Genomic DNA, 18,245 nt, shown 5'->3' on the forward strand with positions numbered 1-18,245 from the left:
ACTGCTGTTTTATGTGCTTGATAATGGGACTAATCCCCTAAGCACAATCCAAAAATAGAGCATGGCTAGAAATCATGGTCTTCTCTCTTCCCCAGCAGATAAGCTTACATTCTAATGTTGACGCCCAAAAGAAGTTCCTAAATAAAGAGGTCATATACACTATATCCTGTCTTAGGACAAACAGACAGGAACATTACCAGTTGCACAAAGATAAAAAAACCCTTCCTATAAGTTTTTTTTTTTTACAGTGTTCATCAATTACTCATCAGGTCTTTCTATTTAAAAAAAAAAAAGATCATTTTTAATTGTTTTATACAGTCATTCATTTAGTTTACATTTCCTTGAAAGTCTTCATATTATTTATGTTCGTATAATAATGTATACTATGCACATGATACAAAATATTGCTATTATAGAGTAGTTGAAACAGCTGTTTTTCAAAAAAAGCTGTATTTACAGGAATTAATACACCTTATTTGTGCTGGGCCTAAATATAAAAGACAGGTGATACATAAAATTTTTATTATTATATTTTCATATATATGATATTTTATTTTTACTTTATATAAAGTCAAAAGATTTGTATCTGTTGAGTGAAGCTACAAGGACTACATGCATTCTTTTGGCGTTCAGCAGCCTTCCACCCAAATTTCACTCCTTACAGCATCCTGTAAGAACCTCTGGGGATGCTCTGAGAGAGATGCAAGTCTTACATAACGCTAACTGCACTACAAACACAAGAAATTCAGTTTCACTTGTCAAAAGGAACAAAAATCTCAATATAGTATTTCACAAGAATTTACTCCATTCCAAGAGCTAACAGTCTGTCATAACTGTAAAGTGATGTATGTCATACATACCTGGCAGTTCCCTCGCAAATTAAATAAGTCATCTTACAACCAATATTAAATTTATACTGATATAGCTCAGACCTAAATGTTAGCTACTATAAAAATATATTTTAAAGCAGAATAACCTTCCTTGAATTTTTATTGTTTACACACTGTTGGCCATGCTGCAGTTCATAGCAAAAGAATATTCTTTCTTTTAAATACAAAATAAAGTTTGTTCTTTCAACAAGAAGATACATACCTGTCGATAGAATTTCTCATACACAGGATTTGCACTTGATAGCTGTAAAAGAGAGAGAGATAAAATTAACCCTAAAGATCCATTTTTCAACTCCTCTCTCCTTGGATAAATAAAGATATAAAACAATTCCTATTGGTCTCCAAAGAGTCATTAAGCATTTATATAATTCTATTTATTCTGTAAAATGATGAGGACTATGACAGCTCTTCATGCTGTAACTTTTAGAAGACTAACTTCTTGTTTTGAAGTCAGTGATACTAACCACTATCAGATTACTATCAGACAAGTCACCAGGTTAGGCAGTATTAAACAAGAATTCTTAAGCAAGATCATCTATAGGCAAAAGAAGAAACCTGAAACGATACAGGCTAGGAAGTGCTCTCTAATGAGTACAAAGCAATATAATTGTGTTATCCACTGCACTGTTCTTTAGAATTTAGTGTCATATGCAACTAGTTCTGTAAAATTTTCAGGTATCCAAATTAACTCCTGGATTCACAACTAAATCCACTGCAATGGAACCAAATTAAGAGAGAGAGTAATATTTTAACTTAAATTTTTGTAACTGGAATCCTTGCCAGAGATAAATTCTATCTTAATTCCACTGCCATCTACCAGACATTCAGTGCTCACCTAAACTTAGGTGAACAAGGATAAAACAGCTTCTTTGGAAAAGGCCCTTTCTTTATGAATTTATTTTTAAACCATTCTTAGAAACTCTAAAAAAGCCCAAGGCCTGAAACCATGCAAAACCTACTGGCTTGGCCTATACCAAATACCCTTGCCCTAGAGATTCCCAAGAAATGTATTGTTCCGGTTACCTCTCTTCCCCGATGTAAAAACAGGCACAAAATCAGATACTATCCTCATGAAGTACGTGTTGCCTAAACCAAAGATTGTGTGTATGACTGGGTGCATTTACGCAGAGGATAACCCTAGAATTATCGCAATGTGTTGCCCTCACAAACCCAGCTGGAACAACTGAGCATAATACAAGTTAATTACACAATATGTACTAAAAAAAACCCTAACCACCTAAGTTTGAATATCATCCAAAAACAGAATTCTCCCCCTTAAGAGGAATATAATCTTAAAACACAGGATTTACAGACCTTTGTGCAAACTGAATCCAAAAAGGTAACTTTGGCTTTAAAATTTAGAAGTTTGCATCAAAATATGGACACCAACAGTATTCTAGATGCTGTCAATCATATAGTTGTAGAAAACACTTTACTACAGCACATATAAATGGTGACAGCTTAAATAAAACCACACATATTTTCCTACAGCAATAGCTAATAAAGCTGCTCTTTTGGCTAAGCACTTAGATATTCACAGGTGCTGATTATCAAAGAATATTAAGAGGGGAAGTTTGGTAAAAATCAGGGGCTTAGTGTGATCCTGTTCAACTACAGAATGTGTGCAGTATCAGCAGAACATCCTGAAAGATAAATTATAGAAAATGGCTAGAAATAATGGAGAACTTTCATTCACACCTTGACATCTGCTCATTCAGCAAGTACACTGCCCCAGAGACACCCAGTTTCTTCTAAGTCTCTGATTCTCTAGGATTTGGTTTTTTTGGGGGGTGGGGGTGAGTGGTGAGGTTTTGAATGTCTGTTGGGAGGTGGGTTAGAAGTACCTCTCACATAGCCAGACATTAAAAATTACATATGCTGGGAAACCATCATTTGTATTCACTCCAATTCCTCAATTCATATAGCTTAACCTTGCTCTGACTTCACTCTGGTACCCAAAGACTTTTATTTTTTCAGCCATCAACTAAACAGGCATTTACACATCCCTTAAAATAGCCTGATGAAATATATTCTAGTTTTGCCAGACTTCTGACTGCCATAACACCAATATAACAAACAACACTTTCAACCGCTTTCCAGCATGCTCCAAAGCATACTGTACTTTCCCTAACTAAAATTCAAATGCTGTACTTACCAATTCAGCTACACTTTGAATAGCAATCTAGAGGGCTAGTTCTCCTAAACATTCAAGTATTTTACTCACTAAGTATTACTTTGTTATAATGTAAAAGAAGAGGCACAGAATCAAATTAAAGCTATGAGCAGAAAACTAGAACAGAGTTGGCCAGCGCATACGCTAGAAGTATCAATTCTCATGCATCATCCCTCTTGCCCAATATCACCCTTTGTTCAGCCAAGTGTTTCACTATTACAGCCAAACCAATCATTGTCACTCCTGGACAGGAAACATCATGTTGAAGTCCTGCAATGAAAACACTAAGTGCAAAACAATCTTTTCATTCAGTACTTAGAGTACAAGCCAGTAATTCTTATTTATTTCATTAGTGTTTCCAATACTCATTTTAACATCAGTATCACTCCAGTAACTGGAACTTCCTGTGACGCCAAATAGAATAATAGTAGTAAAAAAGTTTCCCAGGCTATTTTACTAGTAACAGACTCGCTTTTCCTTCAAAGTATACCCCACAGTAAAACAACAGATACAAATATAGTCTAGGATATGCTTCTGATATAAGCACTTTCAAAGTGCTGCTGTAGAATTTACCTGGCAAAATTCTTTTTATAGGATTTGTAACAACCAATTGCAGAGAGTAAATTCACCTTGTTTTCAATACAAAAAGGAGGGAGGGAGAAAAGGTCAGATTCCACAGCATACAAAAATAGAAATACATTATTATGACTCCCTTTAAAAGTTTATCACTTCTAAGAGTAACATCTGTTCTAGTAATTACCACCTTTGTTACAAACCTATGAACTTTAGAATACTAACCTAGGCAATAAAAAACACCTTCAGGGATACCTGCCTTTTTCATGTCCTGTTGTCAATCAAGCCTTTATATCCCCATGTTTTCATCCCTCTAGCACACTGCCATTTAGGTGTAGTAAGATACTACTACCAGTCTGTCCGCCCCATCCATCCACAACCTTCCTTTGCACAAAAGGGTTTAAAAACAAACCAAAAAAAGCTGTCCATTGAGAAAAAAAACAACTTTCCCTTTCAACCCAAATGAGAGAGAAGGGGAGAAACAAGCTATTCTATCTCGATTAAAATCCAAAATACTGCATTCTACCATGATGCAAAGCTCTAGGATTCGTTTTAAGAGTTTCCAGGCCAAACGACACAATCTGGTCATAAATGTTCTTCGCGTAGTCAGCCAGCCAAAAAGCAGGTAAGTTTAAGGCAAGCTGGTTTTCTTACAATGCCCTTTCCAAACAATAATCAACTTGTCTCTTTTTCCGCTATTGCTTTACTGTCTTATCTGAAGTGTTTCATGGTAAAAGCTTTCTACCACTTTCCATTATATAACTGAGCACATCTCCTACAGCAATAACAAAAATAAAGATAAGAAAATATTTACTATAAATTTATCTACAAATATTACCACATACTTCAAAATTCAGCACTTTCAATCCCATTAAACAGCTGAAGCATGCACAAAAACTCTGCCATCTTCTCTCTGCATAGATGTCTGTCACTGCATAATTCAGAATGGTTTGACTTCATTTTCAAATCACTACAGGAAACCTCCACCATCTTCTAATCGGTACTGAACAAAGCCTGTATAACATGAAAGAGTAGCTCCGCTGCCTTTTTAGATGCAGCTACTCTCCAACCTGGTTGATGCAATTCAATCAAAAAAAATTAAGTTCTATCTGCCTTAGGAACAGTCACCCTCCTCTATACTCAAGTTTAAACACACACACATGCATACTCAGATTTCCTCATCTTTCATGGAGGACAGAAAGAGGAACAACAGATCTCTCACTCCAGTAAAAAGAACAAACTAAGATCTTATTTTATCATTTTGTTGATTCGTTAAAAAAAAAAAAAAAAAAGAAAAAAATCCAAAGTTTGCCAGAGACCTCAAAAGCTTTGGCTTTACATTATATGTAACATATATACTACTATGAGAGTGCCATTCATACTACAAGTATTTACATCCTACGTATTCCAGTAACAAGACGTTAATCCTGGCAATGCCTGCGTTAGACTGGTATCTATCTAGTTTAGCCTCAGTTGTAATATTCAATGCTTCCCTTCAACAACAAAGCACAGTGTTCTGGAGTCCGTGACAAAATACTGAAGTTTAAACTGAGACTTGCAGCTAATTAGGATACAAATTGATATTACATGACTTTGTCTTGTTTACCAAAGCAGTTTATAACTCTACTTTAAGACAACTACCACATTTTTCACAAGAAGCATTTCACGCCATCAGGAAGACAAACACAAAAAGTTATCTTCCTATTCTCCCTGAATATTTCTTTACAGTCCTTCCCCAAACTGTGAGCTTCCCCCTCAATCACACATAAGCAGCTTTTCAGAATAAATCACAAGTTCAATTTTCAAGAGCAACAAGAAGGTTTTGAATGTCCTTATCACACCAGCTTTCAACAAACATAACCTCCCCACTCTCAACATGCATTTTCTGCATCTTCAGTTTTCTGTTCTTGCTCCCTAAATGAAACAGGCCAGATAAGCAACTGTCCTCGGCAGGTCAAAAATACAAGTCCTCATATGGGCTATAGCTTAATTTGGGTTTTCCAACAACAGATGACAATTTGTGAGATAGCAATGGTTCCTTCTCACTGATGTTGCTAGGTTGTTTCCAAACTAAAGGCAACCACAACAAAACATTCACTCAGTAGAAGTTTCCTTAGAAGTTCCACATTAAATTCACAGTTATGCTCAGACCATAACACTTACTGAGCAAATGCAAGTGGCAACAAGATGTTGCAGAATGGGTTCAAAATGGGGAGATAAAAGAATCTTCAAATTATTAATAAATTGGGGGGAGTAAGGAGAGAGAATCACCTTCAATATGCAACACTCTTTCAAGCATACTTGGTGTAATAAATTTCACTACAGCTACACAGTCCTGAAATATTTTTACTAATCAGCCAACAGAATACAATTAGCACCAAAAAGTTTCAAATTACTTAAACAGAGCTTCAATATTCAAATTAAGGATGTCTAGCCCTCTCAGACACCGCAGCTGCAAAGTCATCTGAAAATACCCTATTCTCATTTGGAAATACCCAACCTCCTATCCATGTTAAATCAGTCAAACCAAACATGGGAATGGGAAAAGAAAATTTGACACAATTGTGAGCTTGACTGCAGGTTAATATGCCTCTTATTCTCTGCACGTGGTCTACAGCAGAAAGTAGCGATCTGCATACTTTTTATTGCTGGTGTTAGTACCTGATCTAACTGCAGCGGGTAACTGTACCCCCCCACCCCCTATACCGTCATTTTCACTTCCTCATGCTCATCTAAACAGATTTAAAACACTTAATTTGTTAAGACTTTTCATAACCCTGGAATTCCAGAAGTTAGAACTTATATTGAAGAAATTATCTTTAGGCTTGCTTGACTTTCTAAGATTATTCTTATGCAATGCAAGAAGAAAAAACAAACAAACAACAAAAAAGAAATCCCCACACAAATGGTCAATAACAACAGAAATAGCTTCCTCAGTTTAACCACTGATGTAAGCTGTAGTCACAATGGTTTTAAGGATACTGGTGATTTTTCTGCTTCTGTCAACATTATCGCGTTTTTATTTAGTTCCCCTTCCGTGTGACCAAAAAAAAGTAAATAAATTCTACAATGAAAGGATTACACTGCCTGTAAGCAATAATGTCTTGCTGTAGAACACACCAGAACAGACACTCCTTCCCTCTTCCCAAATAAAGAGCCAGAAGAGCCCGTGCCTTTAGACCAACAGAATTAAGGCTGCAGATCTATGAAAACTCTTTTCCTCTTCAGTAAGGAGATGTTCTAAACTTTTTTATTTTGCTTGAAGACTGTTGAAAAAGACACAGAAAAAGCTAACCTAACATTTTTTAATATTAAAACTCGCTTTCACAGAAGGTACTATACTTTGTAACTATATATCTTTAGACATATTTATTTTCTCCACATATTTGAAGTTCATCTTTTCAGTGAACTATGCTCCTTTCTTTCCTTGACATAGTTGATTATTTTCTCAAAAGTCAACTACATGAGTAACTGCAAACTGAGTAGCCTTGCTGCCAAGTTTTCAAGTTTACTTCTATGTGCTTAAGTGATTCACGCTTATTTACCAGCTTTACTTTCTGTAAACGTGACAATTAATTATCAGATTGAAACATCCCAAGCCAGGAGAATGTGCACCAATAGGCCTGCCTCAGGCTTATGTCAGGTAGGAATGCAAATTTCTCATGTCACTGCTAAACAAAACAAAAAAGTAACAAAAAGTGCAGTTTATTAGCTATGAAATCTCTGAGGAATAAATAAGACATAGCCCTAACAGTACAGAATTACTTGTATGAAGCAATTCTGCTACCATCAGGAAAAAAAATGCAAGCAACAATTTAGGCAAAGTGAGATCACCTGAGCATGAAATGGTGCTACGATTCTCCACATTTTAAGACCATCACCTGCAAAGCTCTTCACTATCAGGGACCTGTACAGGCAGTATACAAAAATGGTGTCCCCACGCCACGGGGCCCACCAAAAAGGTAAAATGACTTCCAAGCGATAACCTTCGGAGCCAAGTTTCAGTTAAACCAAGAAATTAAGCTCTCCCTTCCAAGCTAATCTTCTTGCACGCTGCCCGTTAGCAGGCTGACCCTGGTATACCGCCAGAGAATCCCTCGGTCCCGTTTCTCCCCGTGCTGTCAGCTGCAGAGCTCCGGGAAGCGAGCGGGGAGGCAGGCAGGGCCGGCGGCTGCCCGCACAGGCACCGGGGCACGGTTACCCAGCCCAGGGCTATCGCGTTTCAAACCCTCGGCGAACACTCTCCTCGCCTCCGAGTTCACCAGCCGCCTTCAAAATCCACGGGGCGGGGTTCTGGGGGGTTATTTTGCTGTTTAAACCAGCCGTCCTGTGCCTTTAGAGAAGACAAAAGACCAGCCGCGATTACGGCCGCCGCAGCCCAGACCTCTGCGGGCGGCCGGGCGCGACCGCGGCGCTGCCCGCCCGGAGGGGCCGATTCCCGGCCGGGGGAACGACCGCGGCTCCGGCAGGCCGGCTCCCGGCCCCGGGCAGACACACCTGCAGCCGGGCGGGATCTCGTTTCACGCCCGCGGCGGCCCCGGGTCGCGGCTCGGGGCTCTCCCACAGACACACACAGACACCCCGCCCCCGCTCCCCCTCAGCCGCCACCTGACAGCGCCGGCGGCCGTTAGCGCGGCCGTTAGGGCGGCGGGGCAGGGCTGAGGGGCGGCGGCGGCGGGCGCACAAAGCCGCGCCGCCACGGGGGCCCTCCGGGGAGCGCCCAGCCACTCCCCAGCGGCGTCGAGGCGGCCCCGCCGCCCGCCTCAGCGCGGCGGGAGCGCCTCAGGCCCCGGGTCCTGTCCCCAACACCCCCTACACACACACCGCCCCCCGCCCGGGAGGCGCCAGGCCCCGGAGCCCGCCGGCAGAGGAAGGCGAGCGGGCGGACGGGCAGGGGTGGGGAGGCCGGCGGGAGGTACCTGTGTCAGGGAGAGGTGGGCGGCCATGCTGCTTCCATCATGCACCGGCCGGGCCGCAGGAAGGACGCGCCGCGGCCCCGGCACTTCACGGCCCAACTTCGGCAACTTCCCCAGCCGGCCCCGGCCAAAACCCGGCACCGGATCCGCGCCCGCCCGACGGCCGGAGCCGGGGCCTCCTCCGCCAGCACACGGCAGCGGGAGCCGCAAGGAAAACCGGGCGCCGGAGCGCGCTCGCCGGAGCCGGAGCCCGAGCCCACTCGAGGCAGCTGCAACAAAAACCCGGAGCCGGAGTTCTTGGCCTGATACGGTGGCCGACGTTCCCCGCTCCCGGTTCCTGGCCTGTCCCTTACCTTCTCCATCGGCCCTGCTTCTGCGGGAGATGCTTCGAGCATTTTGAACGGGTACAGTCCCCCAGTTCAGTCGTGACACAGGTGGGGGAAGTCCCAGAACAGGAGGTGCATCAGGTCTGGGCTCGGTTGCAACAGAATTGGGCACCGGGCCCAGGAGGAAGCAGCCTGTGAGCCCAGCAGGATGTGCTGACCTGACACATCCTCTCCTGGCTCAGCGGCAGCGAGGGGCAGCCCTGGGCTCGGCCTCTTGCCTCTCTGCCCCAGACCCCTCCGCTCACAGGGGATGACACGGCTGCCCAGGCAACTCTTGGTTGTACGGGTCCATCTCCCAGTCAGACCGTTTGTGCTCGGTGGAGCAGTACGGGGAACGGTGGGTCTTCTGCGAGGGGAACAGCAGAAAAGGGACGAGCAACCCTTACGGCAGGAGAAACTGTGAGACAACATAGGCAGCAAGAGAAAGAGGAGCAAGCTGGAGTGGGAAGCCAGCTGCACCACATTCTCCTAACCCATGAGAAACAGTTGTGTACAAACTGGCTGGAAGCGATACTCGTGTCACCGCTTCATTTTCCTGCTCTTTCTCCCGCTTGGGGCTCCAGCTTCACCCAGGCGAATTTCCCTCTGCCACAACAGAGCCAGGGAACAGGAGAGCACGAACGGACCCTTCTGTACCTGCTCACTCCCACACACTGGCTATTTCAACTACTATTCCGAGCACTCTGCGCTACCGCATTGTGTGTCAGTCACTGAGGGTGGAGGGAAAACATTCCTGGTTTTTTTCTTTAGACCAAGATGGATTAGGCACAAATTTAAACTTGAAATACACATTTGGACCAATAAGAGGAAACTACCTGGAGTCATACTTGATTATTGGAAAGGTTTCACAATGTGCTTTGTTTTCTTTCTCTGTTCTTAATTTTCTACCACTCTGCATTTTTTTGTACTCTTCAGCTCAGTTTCATGCTTGTGCTAATGCTCATGCCCCACCTCTGCATCCTGTCATTCCTCAGCTGGCAGTCATTCTGAGCTGCTGTTCCTCATCATCTGTCATGAAACATGTGGGATCCCTCCTTCCCACCTATTCTCTAATAAAGGTTTTATAGAAGCTCCGCTTTACCGACCCATTTCTCAGTCATTGTTTCAGCAAGAAAAAGAAGATATGGAGGGGAAGAATATAAAAAGCAAACAGAACAGATGTAAAAATATTCACACCATTCATATGCTCACTGTTACATCTCTCCTCCAACCTCACACTCATTTCCTCCTAAGTAAAATTCCTAGAAAATAGCACAGGCTATTATATTTCTAGGTTGATTTTTTCTTCTTTGATTAAAATTGGAATACTACCGCACAATAATTAATACCTGGAAATTAAACCAGAAGATGTAAAACTACAGCTGTGTCCCCTGGGGACAGCAGTATTTGAGCCCATTAATATTTGGGAGGGGGCCCCTCAGTAGAGGTTTAGAGGGCCGGGGTTTCTGTTAGCTGCTATGATCTCGCATGGATGCCCTTTGCTCTGTCAATTGTTTTCTCCTTCTCTCAGTCTCCTCTCCCCCTGCGAGGAGAACAGCTACAGCTTGGCAGCAGACTGGTGGCCTCTCAGGAGAAAGGTTACACCCAGGCTGATGTTTTCTCGTTGCAAACAGAAGGAAAATGCAAAACAGGGTAATGGGACCTGGCTCTGGAGTTAGAGGCTTGATGTTGAAAGCTGTCGTGAGCAGGATTTTGTGGGCAGGCTATCTGACTCGGCAGATGTGTTCTTGCGGCTGTTCCCTTTCTCTCTGCTGTGTATTGCATCAAGTGTTTCCCATCTGGTCCAGGAGCAGACCCACAGCTGCAGCGAGGCTACTGAAATAAGGCTGTTGAGTCAAGGAACACCAGGGATTTGTACGGGGTACTCGCCTCTCCCAGCAGAGCCCTTCGCGCAGGGCAGCCTCACCCAGAGCATGATTAAACGTCCCATGTCCCCTCTGAGCAGAATGTGCTGTCCAGGAGGTATGTCAGCTCCGGCCGAATGACTGCCTCTGAGGGCCTGACCTTCCTGAAGCCTCTGGGTCAGAAAATAAACACAACAAACCCACTGTTTTGCACCCCCAAACTGTGAAGTGCACAGCAGTTTGCTGATCCAGACAGCCTTTTCATGCTGCTGTTGAACTCTCTGAAGCAGCAGTAGATGACTACGAGTTGCACTTGCTGCTTAGGAACTAGCAGGCAGTGCCAGGTATGTGGTTACATGCCTTCATGCCCTGGCCACGCACATAGCACGTTTGGCTTCTCTGAGAGGTGGAGGGACTTTAAAAACATGTGGTCATTCATGCATGACCACTCCATCCACAGTCAGAGTGCAAGAATCGCTCAAGGTAACCACTGTGGCCTCTGCAAATTAAAATAATAATGAGTTCCACTCAATTAATGCTGGATTGGTGTGGTCACGTGGATCTTTTCTGTTGTGCTTTCTGTGCCTCCCACAGACAAACATTGTCCTGGATGCTTCCAACCACCTGAGTTAAAACAACTAGCTCACAGCCTCAGACATCTCTATAATAATTACAACAGTGCTTGACAGCCTGGTGACAATGAATCGTTGTACTGCAGCTTTGTATGAATCTAGAATGACAGCTCCCAGAAGGAAATATCTGCTTCTGAGGTGGAATTGAAATGTCATCTCCTGACATAGGGTCATAAAACTGGACTTCATATGTATTTTCTCTCAAGAGAAAAATAAGGGCTACTAAAATTTACCCGAAACCGTTGGCAGGTTTGCAAAACAATGCCCTCCAACTACTTTCTTGGCTTAGCCACAAGCAGCTCACTAGGGCTTGGCTAGGGTGAAAGACCTCTGGAAACCTGGAACTGGGGGACTTACTAAATGTACCTCTCCCCTTATTTGCTCCTCAGTGGAAAGTTTTTCTGTCTCTCCCTTTGCTGACCCCATGAATCTTGGCCTTTTGCAGTATCTCCTGCAGTGAGAATTGTGTAGATGTTGAAGGGGTGGTAGGATTGTGTGCTGGGTTTTTGGGAAAGCTTAAGAACATAAGAAAGTCAAAAGGTCAATGAACTAGGTAAAAATTTAACAGTTTCTTTTTCTATCTTCTCACATTCAACATGAATTCCCCTGCAGGAAATGTGTTTATCTGTAATCTGCTCCATAACTGCTATATGCTGATCTATTTGTCACAAGATCCTCTAGTACAGGACACTTTTGGTAACAAAAAGACATGGAGAATAGTATTCGCATGCTATTACTTGTAAGTATAATAGGATTTTCTATGATTCCAAGTACTGACATTTTGGCAAATGGGTAGCAGACCTCAGTGTTCTTTATTGTTTGTTTAGAAGTACAATGCACAAGGTTCAGTCTACACTGGACAAACAAGTGACTACTAATAAATCAAAACCAGCCAAATGGCTTGTGAAGAATGGGGCTTGCACCAGTGCAGCTACAATAACAACAGCATAACCATTTTGGTGCAAATCCCCATTGTAAGATACTGTGTAAGTGTATAAAGTGACTTGTTTTAGTACTGTTGACTTGAATTTGAAACCTGTGCTGCAGCAAGACAGCGTAGAAAGGTCTTACACAAGTCAGAATCAGACGCTAATGACCTCTGTGTTTTATAAATCTCTTATGATCACCAAATATCTTTGTTAGTAAAGCTAGTAACATTTCAATCATATCCACTGGTCTCCCTGGAAATAACATTTTAAGTGTCCATCCCTTCCTTTATTATAGCTTTGTTTACATTATGGATCAGCACACAGGAAGCCCATTATTTTTTTTCCAAAACAACATGTAGGTATTTAGTATGACTTGTTCTGCTCGTTCTAGGAAAAGTATTATTACAACTCATGAACGCTCAGGAGGCCAACTAGAGGAATGACTCACTCCTGCCTCCTGCATACCTGAACATAAAATGACATATCCAGCTTTCTGAAATTTCAGTGCAAAGCAGATTAGTAGCTCCAGTATTACATATACAGAATTAAGGATCTAAATATCAGAAGGATTAAACCCTTTTGAGTTTTACAGAACAAAAGGAACCATGTCCATGAACACACATAATCCTGGCAAAAAAAATAATTACTATTCTCTGATCAAAGATGAAATGCAAGGGAACCAGCTCACAGGCAAACAAAGACTGTCTTATCTTGCACAGGTTTCAGAAAGCCAAGCAACAGTCATGCTCCTGATACAAAACAGCATTTTCTCACACTTAGATTATTGAGAGATTCCTCCTGAGACATGAGGAAGATCATCATACAAAACTTTGATGACCTTTTGGACTGAAGGTACCTTTTATCAGAAATCTCAGAATACTTTCCAGGACTAGTGACACAAGTTGTTTTAGGAAGTCACAACTGCAGGCATGCCTTTAACTAGAAACACACTGCAGGATATGCTTTATGTACTCTTCACATTTTATGCAGCTGCAGGTTTTCTAGATGTAGGGTTACTGATAGGCAGATAGGCTTTAAGGCCACAGGAGATCATTGCAGTAATCTAGCCTGACCGTCTTCATCAGATCTTCCACAGAGATCTGTTAATTTTTTGCATAAAACCTCTAATATGCGAGTCTTACAGTCTATCTTCTAGGAGGATGTCTAGTTACTAGAGTATGTACACTGATCATTATGAAAACTGCATAGGAATAATCTGATAATTCCTCTTGTGCTGTGCTCTTTTAAAGTGGGTGTTGGGGTGATCAAATTTATACAAAGCTGTAGCAGTATTAAAGAAGCACAAATTATGATATTAAGGTATCTTTGCATATTTCTTTATCTGAACAGTGTTTTCTGTTCAGATGTTCAAAAACACTTGAATATATCTGAATTTAATTTCTTCATCTGGCAGTCTTATGTCACATAGAAGCAGAGTACAGTATGGAATAATTTGGTTTTGTAAAATGATGTTATTTATATTGCAAATATTCAGAATCCCAAAGGGCAAAACTGTTTTTGAACTGTGATAATTAGAAAGAACAATCTTGAATTTTTATTGAGATTGGAATGTTACAGTTGATAATAACCTGAATAATGCTAGAGTGAATGTCTTAAAAACAATTACTTTTGATGGAAGAGTTGGCAAATTTAAAATGCAGCACTACAGTCCCATCTATACGATTTTAAAACATACACAATTTATCTTTTCATTAAGACTGTTAAGCATATTTTCTCCAACTAATTTGTATGAGCCAATTTCATGGAGCTATACCTCATGCCCCAAAAGAATCAGAGAAAATAAATATATACAAGAGGCCAATTTGACCTCTTTATAAACTAGATGGATGACACACAGTAGAGTGACATTTTTCACATAGGATTTAATTTTTAGTTCAATATCATGTTTGAACCCAGAAAAATCTTCAATAGGCACTAATTTGACATGATGTCCAGCTACTATAGCAGTTGGAGATTTAGCCATTCCTTGTACAGCTTAATACATACTCTTGTTATCAATTCATATGTATAATAAGTTTTAAATAACCAGGGAGCTGCTAACGTCCTGTGTACAGCCCCTATCAGTTAATATATAAAATAGGGAAACAATAACTAGACATGATTTAGGGTTTAGGAACTAACTACTAGAAAATGGGGCTTTACGTCAGAAAAGGTAATGGATTGTAGTCTGGTCAATAAACCTTGAAGAACCGCTTGGAACTACCAAGATTAGGGAAGAAGTAGGCAAAAGGTAATTCCTAGAGGGGGAGATTGCAATCACTGACTCATTGACCACCTACTCAAATGATACCAACTACTCTAAAGAAGACAATGAAGGAAGAAGACAGAGTCTGTGCACTAATTTACATGAGGGGTGAAGAAAAAAGAACCAATCATTAAAGAAAATAACAATGACTATGTATTAGTTAAGCGTATAAATGTGAGATTTTTGAGACAAGGGTGTGCCATCTTGAGACAGGCACCCATTCATGCACAACAATGAAATTAATTTGAAAATGCCTCGACTCTGTGCGTTGTTGGCTTGCACACTGGGTAAATGAACCCCGTTTGTGGGACAGCACTCTGACAGAAATAGAACAAGCAATACCACTGCTGAAACAGCAACAGTCTTCATTATAAATTAAACACATCAATATTGTAACGTGAATTGTATATTTGACCAAAATGAGGCCTGAAAACTAGTATGTTTACAAAGTAGCAGGCAGAAAGGCTTCTGCGAACAGTTTCTTCTGTTCCCTTTTTCCTTAGGCATGTTATCTATACTACAAATCCAGGGAATGCATGGCTTGCCTTTCTGAAACAATTACAAGTCTATTATGTTTTAAGTAAATAGAAAATATTTAAAAAAAAATCTACACACTGAATTCCCAGCATTCCCCTAACCTAGATCTAATTCACTCTGCACTTCACAAAGATTATTAATTCATTTCAGAATTAAAAGATACATGAAATGATTAGGTAAAAGAACAGTTATTGACCATTTGAATTTTTCTCTTCTCATGAAATGGTTTGTCTTTAAGATAAACTCATGACTATTTATGGCATGATGCCATTTTTATGGTGTTACTGTAGATCTTGATACTAGCAAGTGTTTCTTCTTGAGACTTTCCTTTTTTGTTCTCCTAATTCTTTTTATTTTCTTATATATTCTTAGCTTTTCAATTCTCTTTCATTTTCATCTAGTCTTAATTACAATCATAACAATGTCAAAATGGTTTGAAAATTATGGAAATAAAATAACACCGATGCAATAATGTTGGTCATGAGACAAAAACCCTAACTTTCCCAAATCACATTAAGCTACTACCTGCAACCCAGTCTTGAAGCTAAGTAACGATTCAGGCACTAACACAGCAAAACACTTAAAACACACGTTTAAATTCATCCTTATTCAGGACAACACAATAGTCGTGTTTAATTTTATGCTAGTAGTTAAAAACTCTCCTAAATTTACACCATATTCTGCTTGGTTTCGGCAATAACCTCTCTCATATATGTGAACTGCGGTGACAAGACCACTGGTGACAGAGACCTAAGCTGGGTTATGGTACTGTGACTGCCAAAGGTACAGTGAGGAGAGGAGTCTAGAGCCTTAACAATAGTGGAAAAATCAATCATCTTTGAAAAGGTGTTAATGATTTTGCCCTCAGAGTAGACAAGGACAGAGATGATTCAACCATGTTAGTTAACCATGATTAAGCCACATTTAAAACTTTGCTACTAAAATATGTGTTTTGATGCCTTTGTTGCTATAGAAAAGATCACAAATTATTGACAAAGATAGTGAGAAGCAAGAGCAAAGCATTACTTGCCTATATCTATTGGATTGAATATTATGAAAAATTTCTTTACTGAAAGGGTTGTCAGGCATTGGAACAAACTGCCCAGGGAAGTGGATGAGTCACCAGCCCTGGAGGTATTCAAAAAGCGCGTAGACAAGGCACTTCAGGACATGGTTTAGTGGGCATGGTTGACAGTTGGACTCGATGCTCTCAAAGGTCTTTTCCAACCTAAATGATTCTATGACCTGTATCAGTCCTGTGTGCTGTAAAGGAGACGGCAGGTTGCACTTTGTGAAAGCTATCAGATACCATACTGCAGTGTTCTTTCTGCAGACAGAAAGAATTTGGTGTGACCGTGTAGGAATCTCTACAGATACTCTTTCTGCTGCACTCCCCCTTCTCAGAACCACAATCCTGCTGTATGTCAACAAATGAGAAACTACCATGTGGGGTTATTTTTGATTTGCAGCTCTGTAGCAGGGAGAGGAATCCATTCTGTTACTCAGCCAACTATTGCACAACACTGGCAGGCAAAATGTTCCTTTAAGTGCAAAACATACAATCCCACTGGTGTCAACATGTAAGACTGAGGAATGTTGCCTTAAAACCTCTCTTTTGTTTTCTGGACTCCTGAATTGTTGACATGTAATTAAATTTTTTCATTCTTCTAAATCAGTTTGGTACTATCAATAATAGTAACATAACTTGACTGATGAGATAGCACCTAAAATATGCACAAGTATCAAACCAGACAGATTTTTCAGATTCTCTATCAGTTTAATTTGTGTGAACATGACAAACAAATTTATCCTTCTTTAGAAGGACAAATGCTCCAAGGTGCTCACAAGACAAATACATATGATGTATAAAAATGACACAAAGAACACTGAGGTCCAAAAGAGGAAAGTATGAAGGGTTTAGGTGTAAGACAGAGGAAGAAGCCATATAAGCTAGATAAGATCAGATAGCTAAATGAGTTTTGCAGAAACAGAGGATGTTTTCTTCCTAAAGGAATCTCCATGATTCAAAAGGCATTCAAATTACATCCAAACCAGAAACATTCTTGTCAGTCTCTTCCTGTTCACTGAAGACATATAATTTGTTCCTGTTCAAATCCAGTTTACCCTAGTGATTTTCCTTAGAGAAATATTGGTAAAAAATTATTTAATGAATTTCTGTCTCCTTTCCTTGTGATAGCATTAGATGACGGTAACTTATGTATATACAAATGAGCATAAGAAAAAAAATACTTCAAAATCATCAGCAGACCTATTTAGTTAACTGTAAGATGAATATGATGAGTAATAGATGAGTTACTTAATTTAACTCCAATTCTCCTAAGTAGGGAATAAATCCAAGGCTAAAAATTAGCTGTGGGCCTCCTACATGCGACTACAGAACAAATCCATTAGCTAGCTGGCACAACTGTAAGCCCAAAAATACAAACCATACAGGTACCTTGTAGAGATCAAGGTCAAGAAAACCTATACTGTTGTATTTATAAATATAGGTATCTGCTGTTTATTCTTGCTTTTCAGTATCCTTATTTTTGTAGTTGGGATTCTTAGGTATGCAAGATGTCTGTTAACTAAACAACAAAAGTTTGTGACAAGCCTGGATGATATCACAAAGTATTCAAATAGAAGTCAACATAGTATCTAATTCTGACGATTTCAAATCCCTTCTTCCAGTATATCGAGTTCCTACAATCACAACTTAAAAATTTACAGTTATCCTCAATCTAGGATTGAGACTTGCATTTACAGAATAATTTAAAGGATTAAGTGAGTTACCAATATTGTCACACAGACACAGACTTTGAAAAACCTTGGTGTGATAGATTTCCATCTTTTGCAAAAATAAAGTACAGGAAACAACGCTGATATGCATGGCATCTCAGAAAGCGTAGTTACTAATTAAAAAAATGAAACAGAAGACCTGGGGTGGTGGTGGTGGTGGTGGAGGGTTTGGGGTTTTTTTAACTGCATATATCATGTGCATTGGACAGCAAATTGGAGCAGATGCTACAGCCAGGCTTTTTTTTGCTGCCAATGAAGCTTGAAAGGGGAAAAGTACCCAAAAACTGCTTCAGGACATGG

The 18,245-nt window shown here is 40.6% G+C and overlaps 1 protein-coding gene across 4 annotated transcripts in view; it reads right to left on the reverse strand.

Moving 5' to 3' along the window:
- EPS15 (epidermal growth factor receptor pathway substrate 15) overlaps positions 1-18,245 on the reverse strand; it is a 74,265-nt gene that overhangs the window by 43,245 nt on the left and 12,775 nt on the right. For 3 of the 4 annotated variants that reach the window (XM_075037089.1, XM_075037086.1, XM_075037088.1), the window contains exon 2: positions 1,093-1,134. In XM_075037089.1, coding sequence (XP_074893190.1) covers positions 1,093-1,134 — 42 coding nt within the window. Of the gene's footprint in view, positions 1-1,092; positions 1,135-8,555; positions 8,718-18,245 lie in introns of those variants that run through there. The other variant, XM_075037087.1, reaches the window with a different exon arrangement.

Source organism: Buteo buteo, chromosome 10 (assembly GCF_964188355.1).
Source record: "Buteo buteo chromosome 10, bButBut1.hap1.1, whole genome shotgun sequence".
Lineage (NCBI taxonomy): Eukaryota > Metazoa > Chordata > Aves > Accipitriformes > Accipitridae > Buteo > Buteo buteo.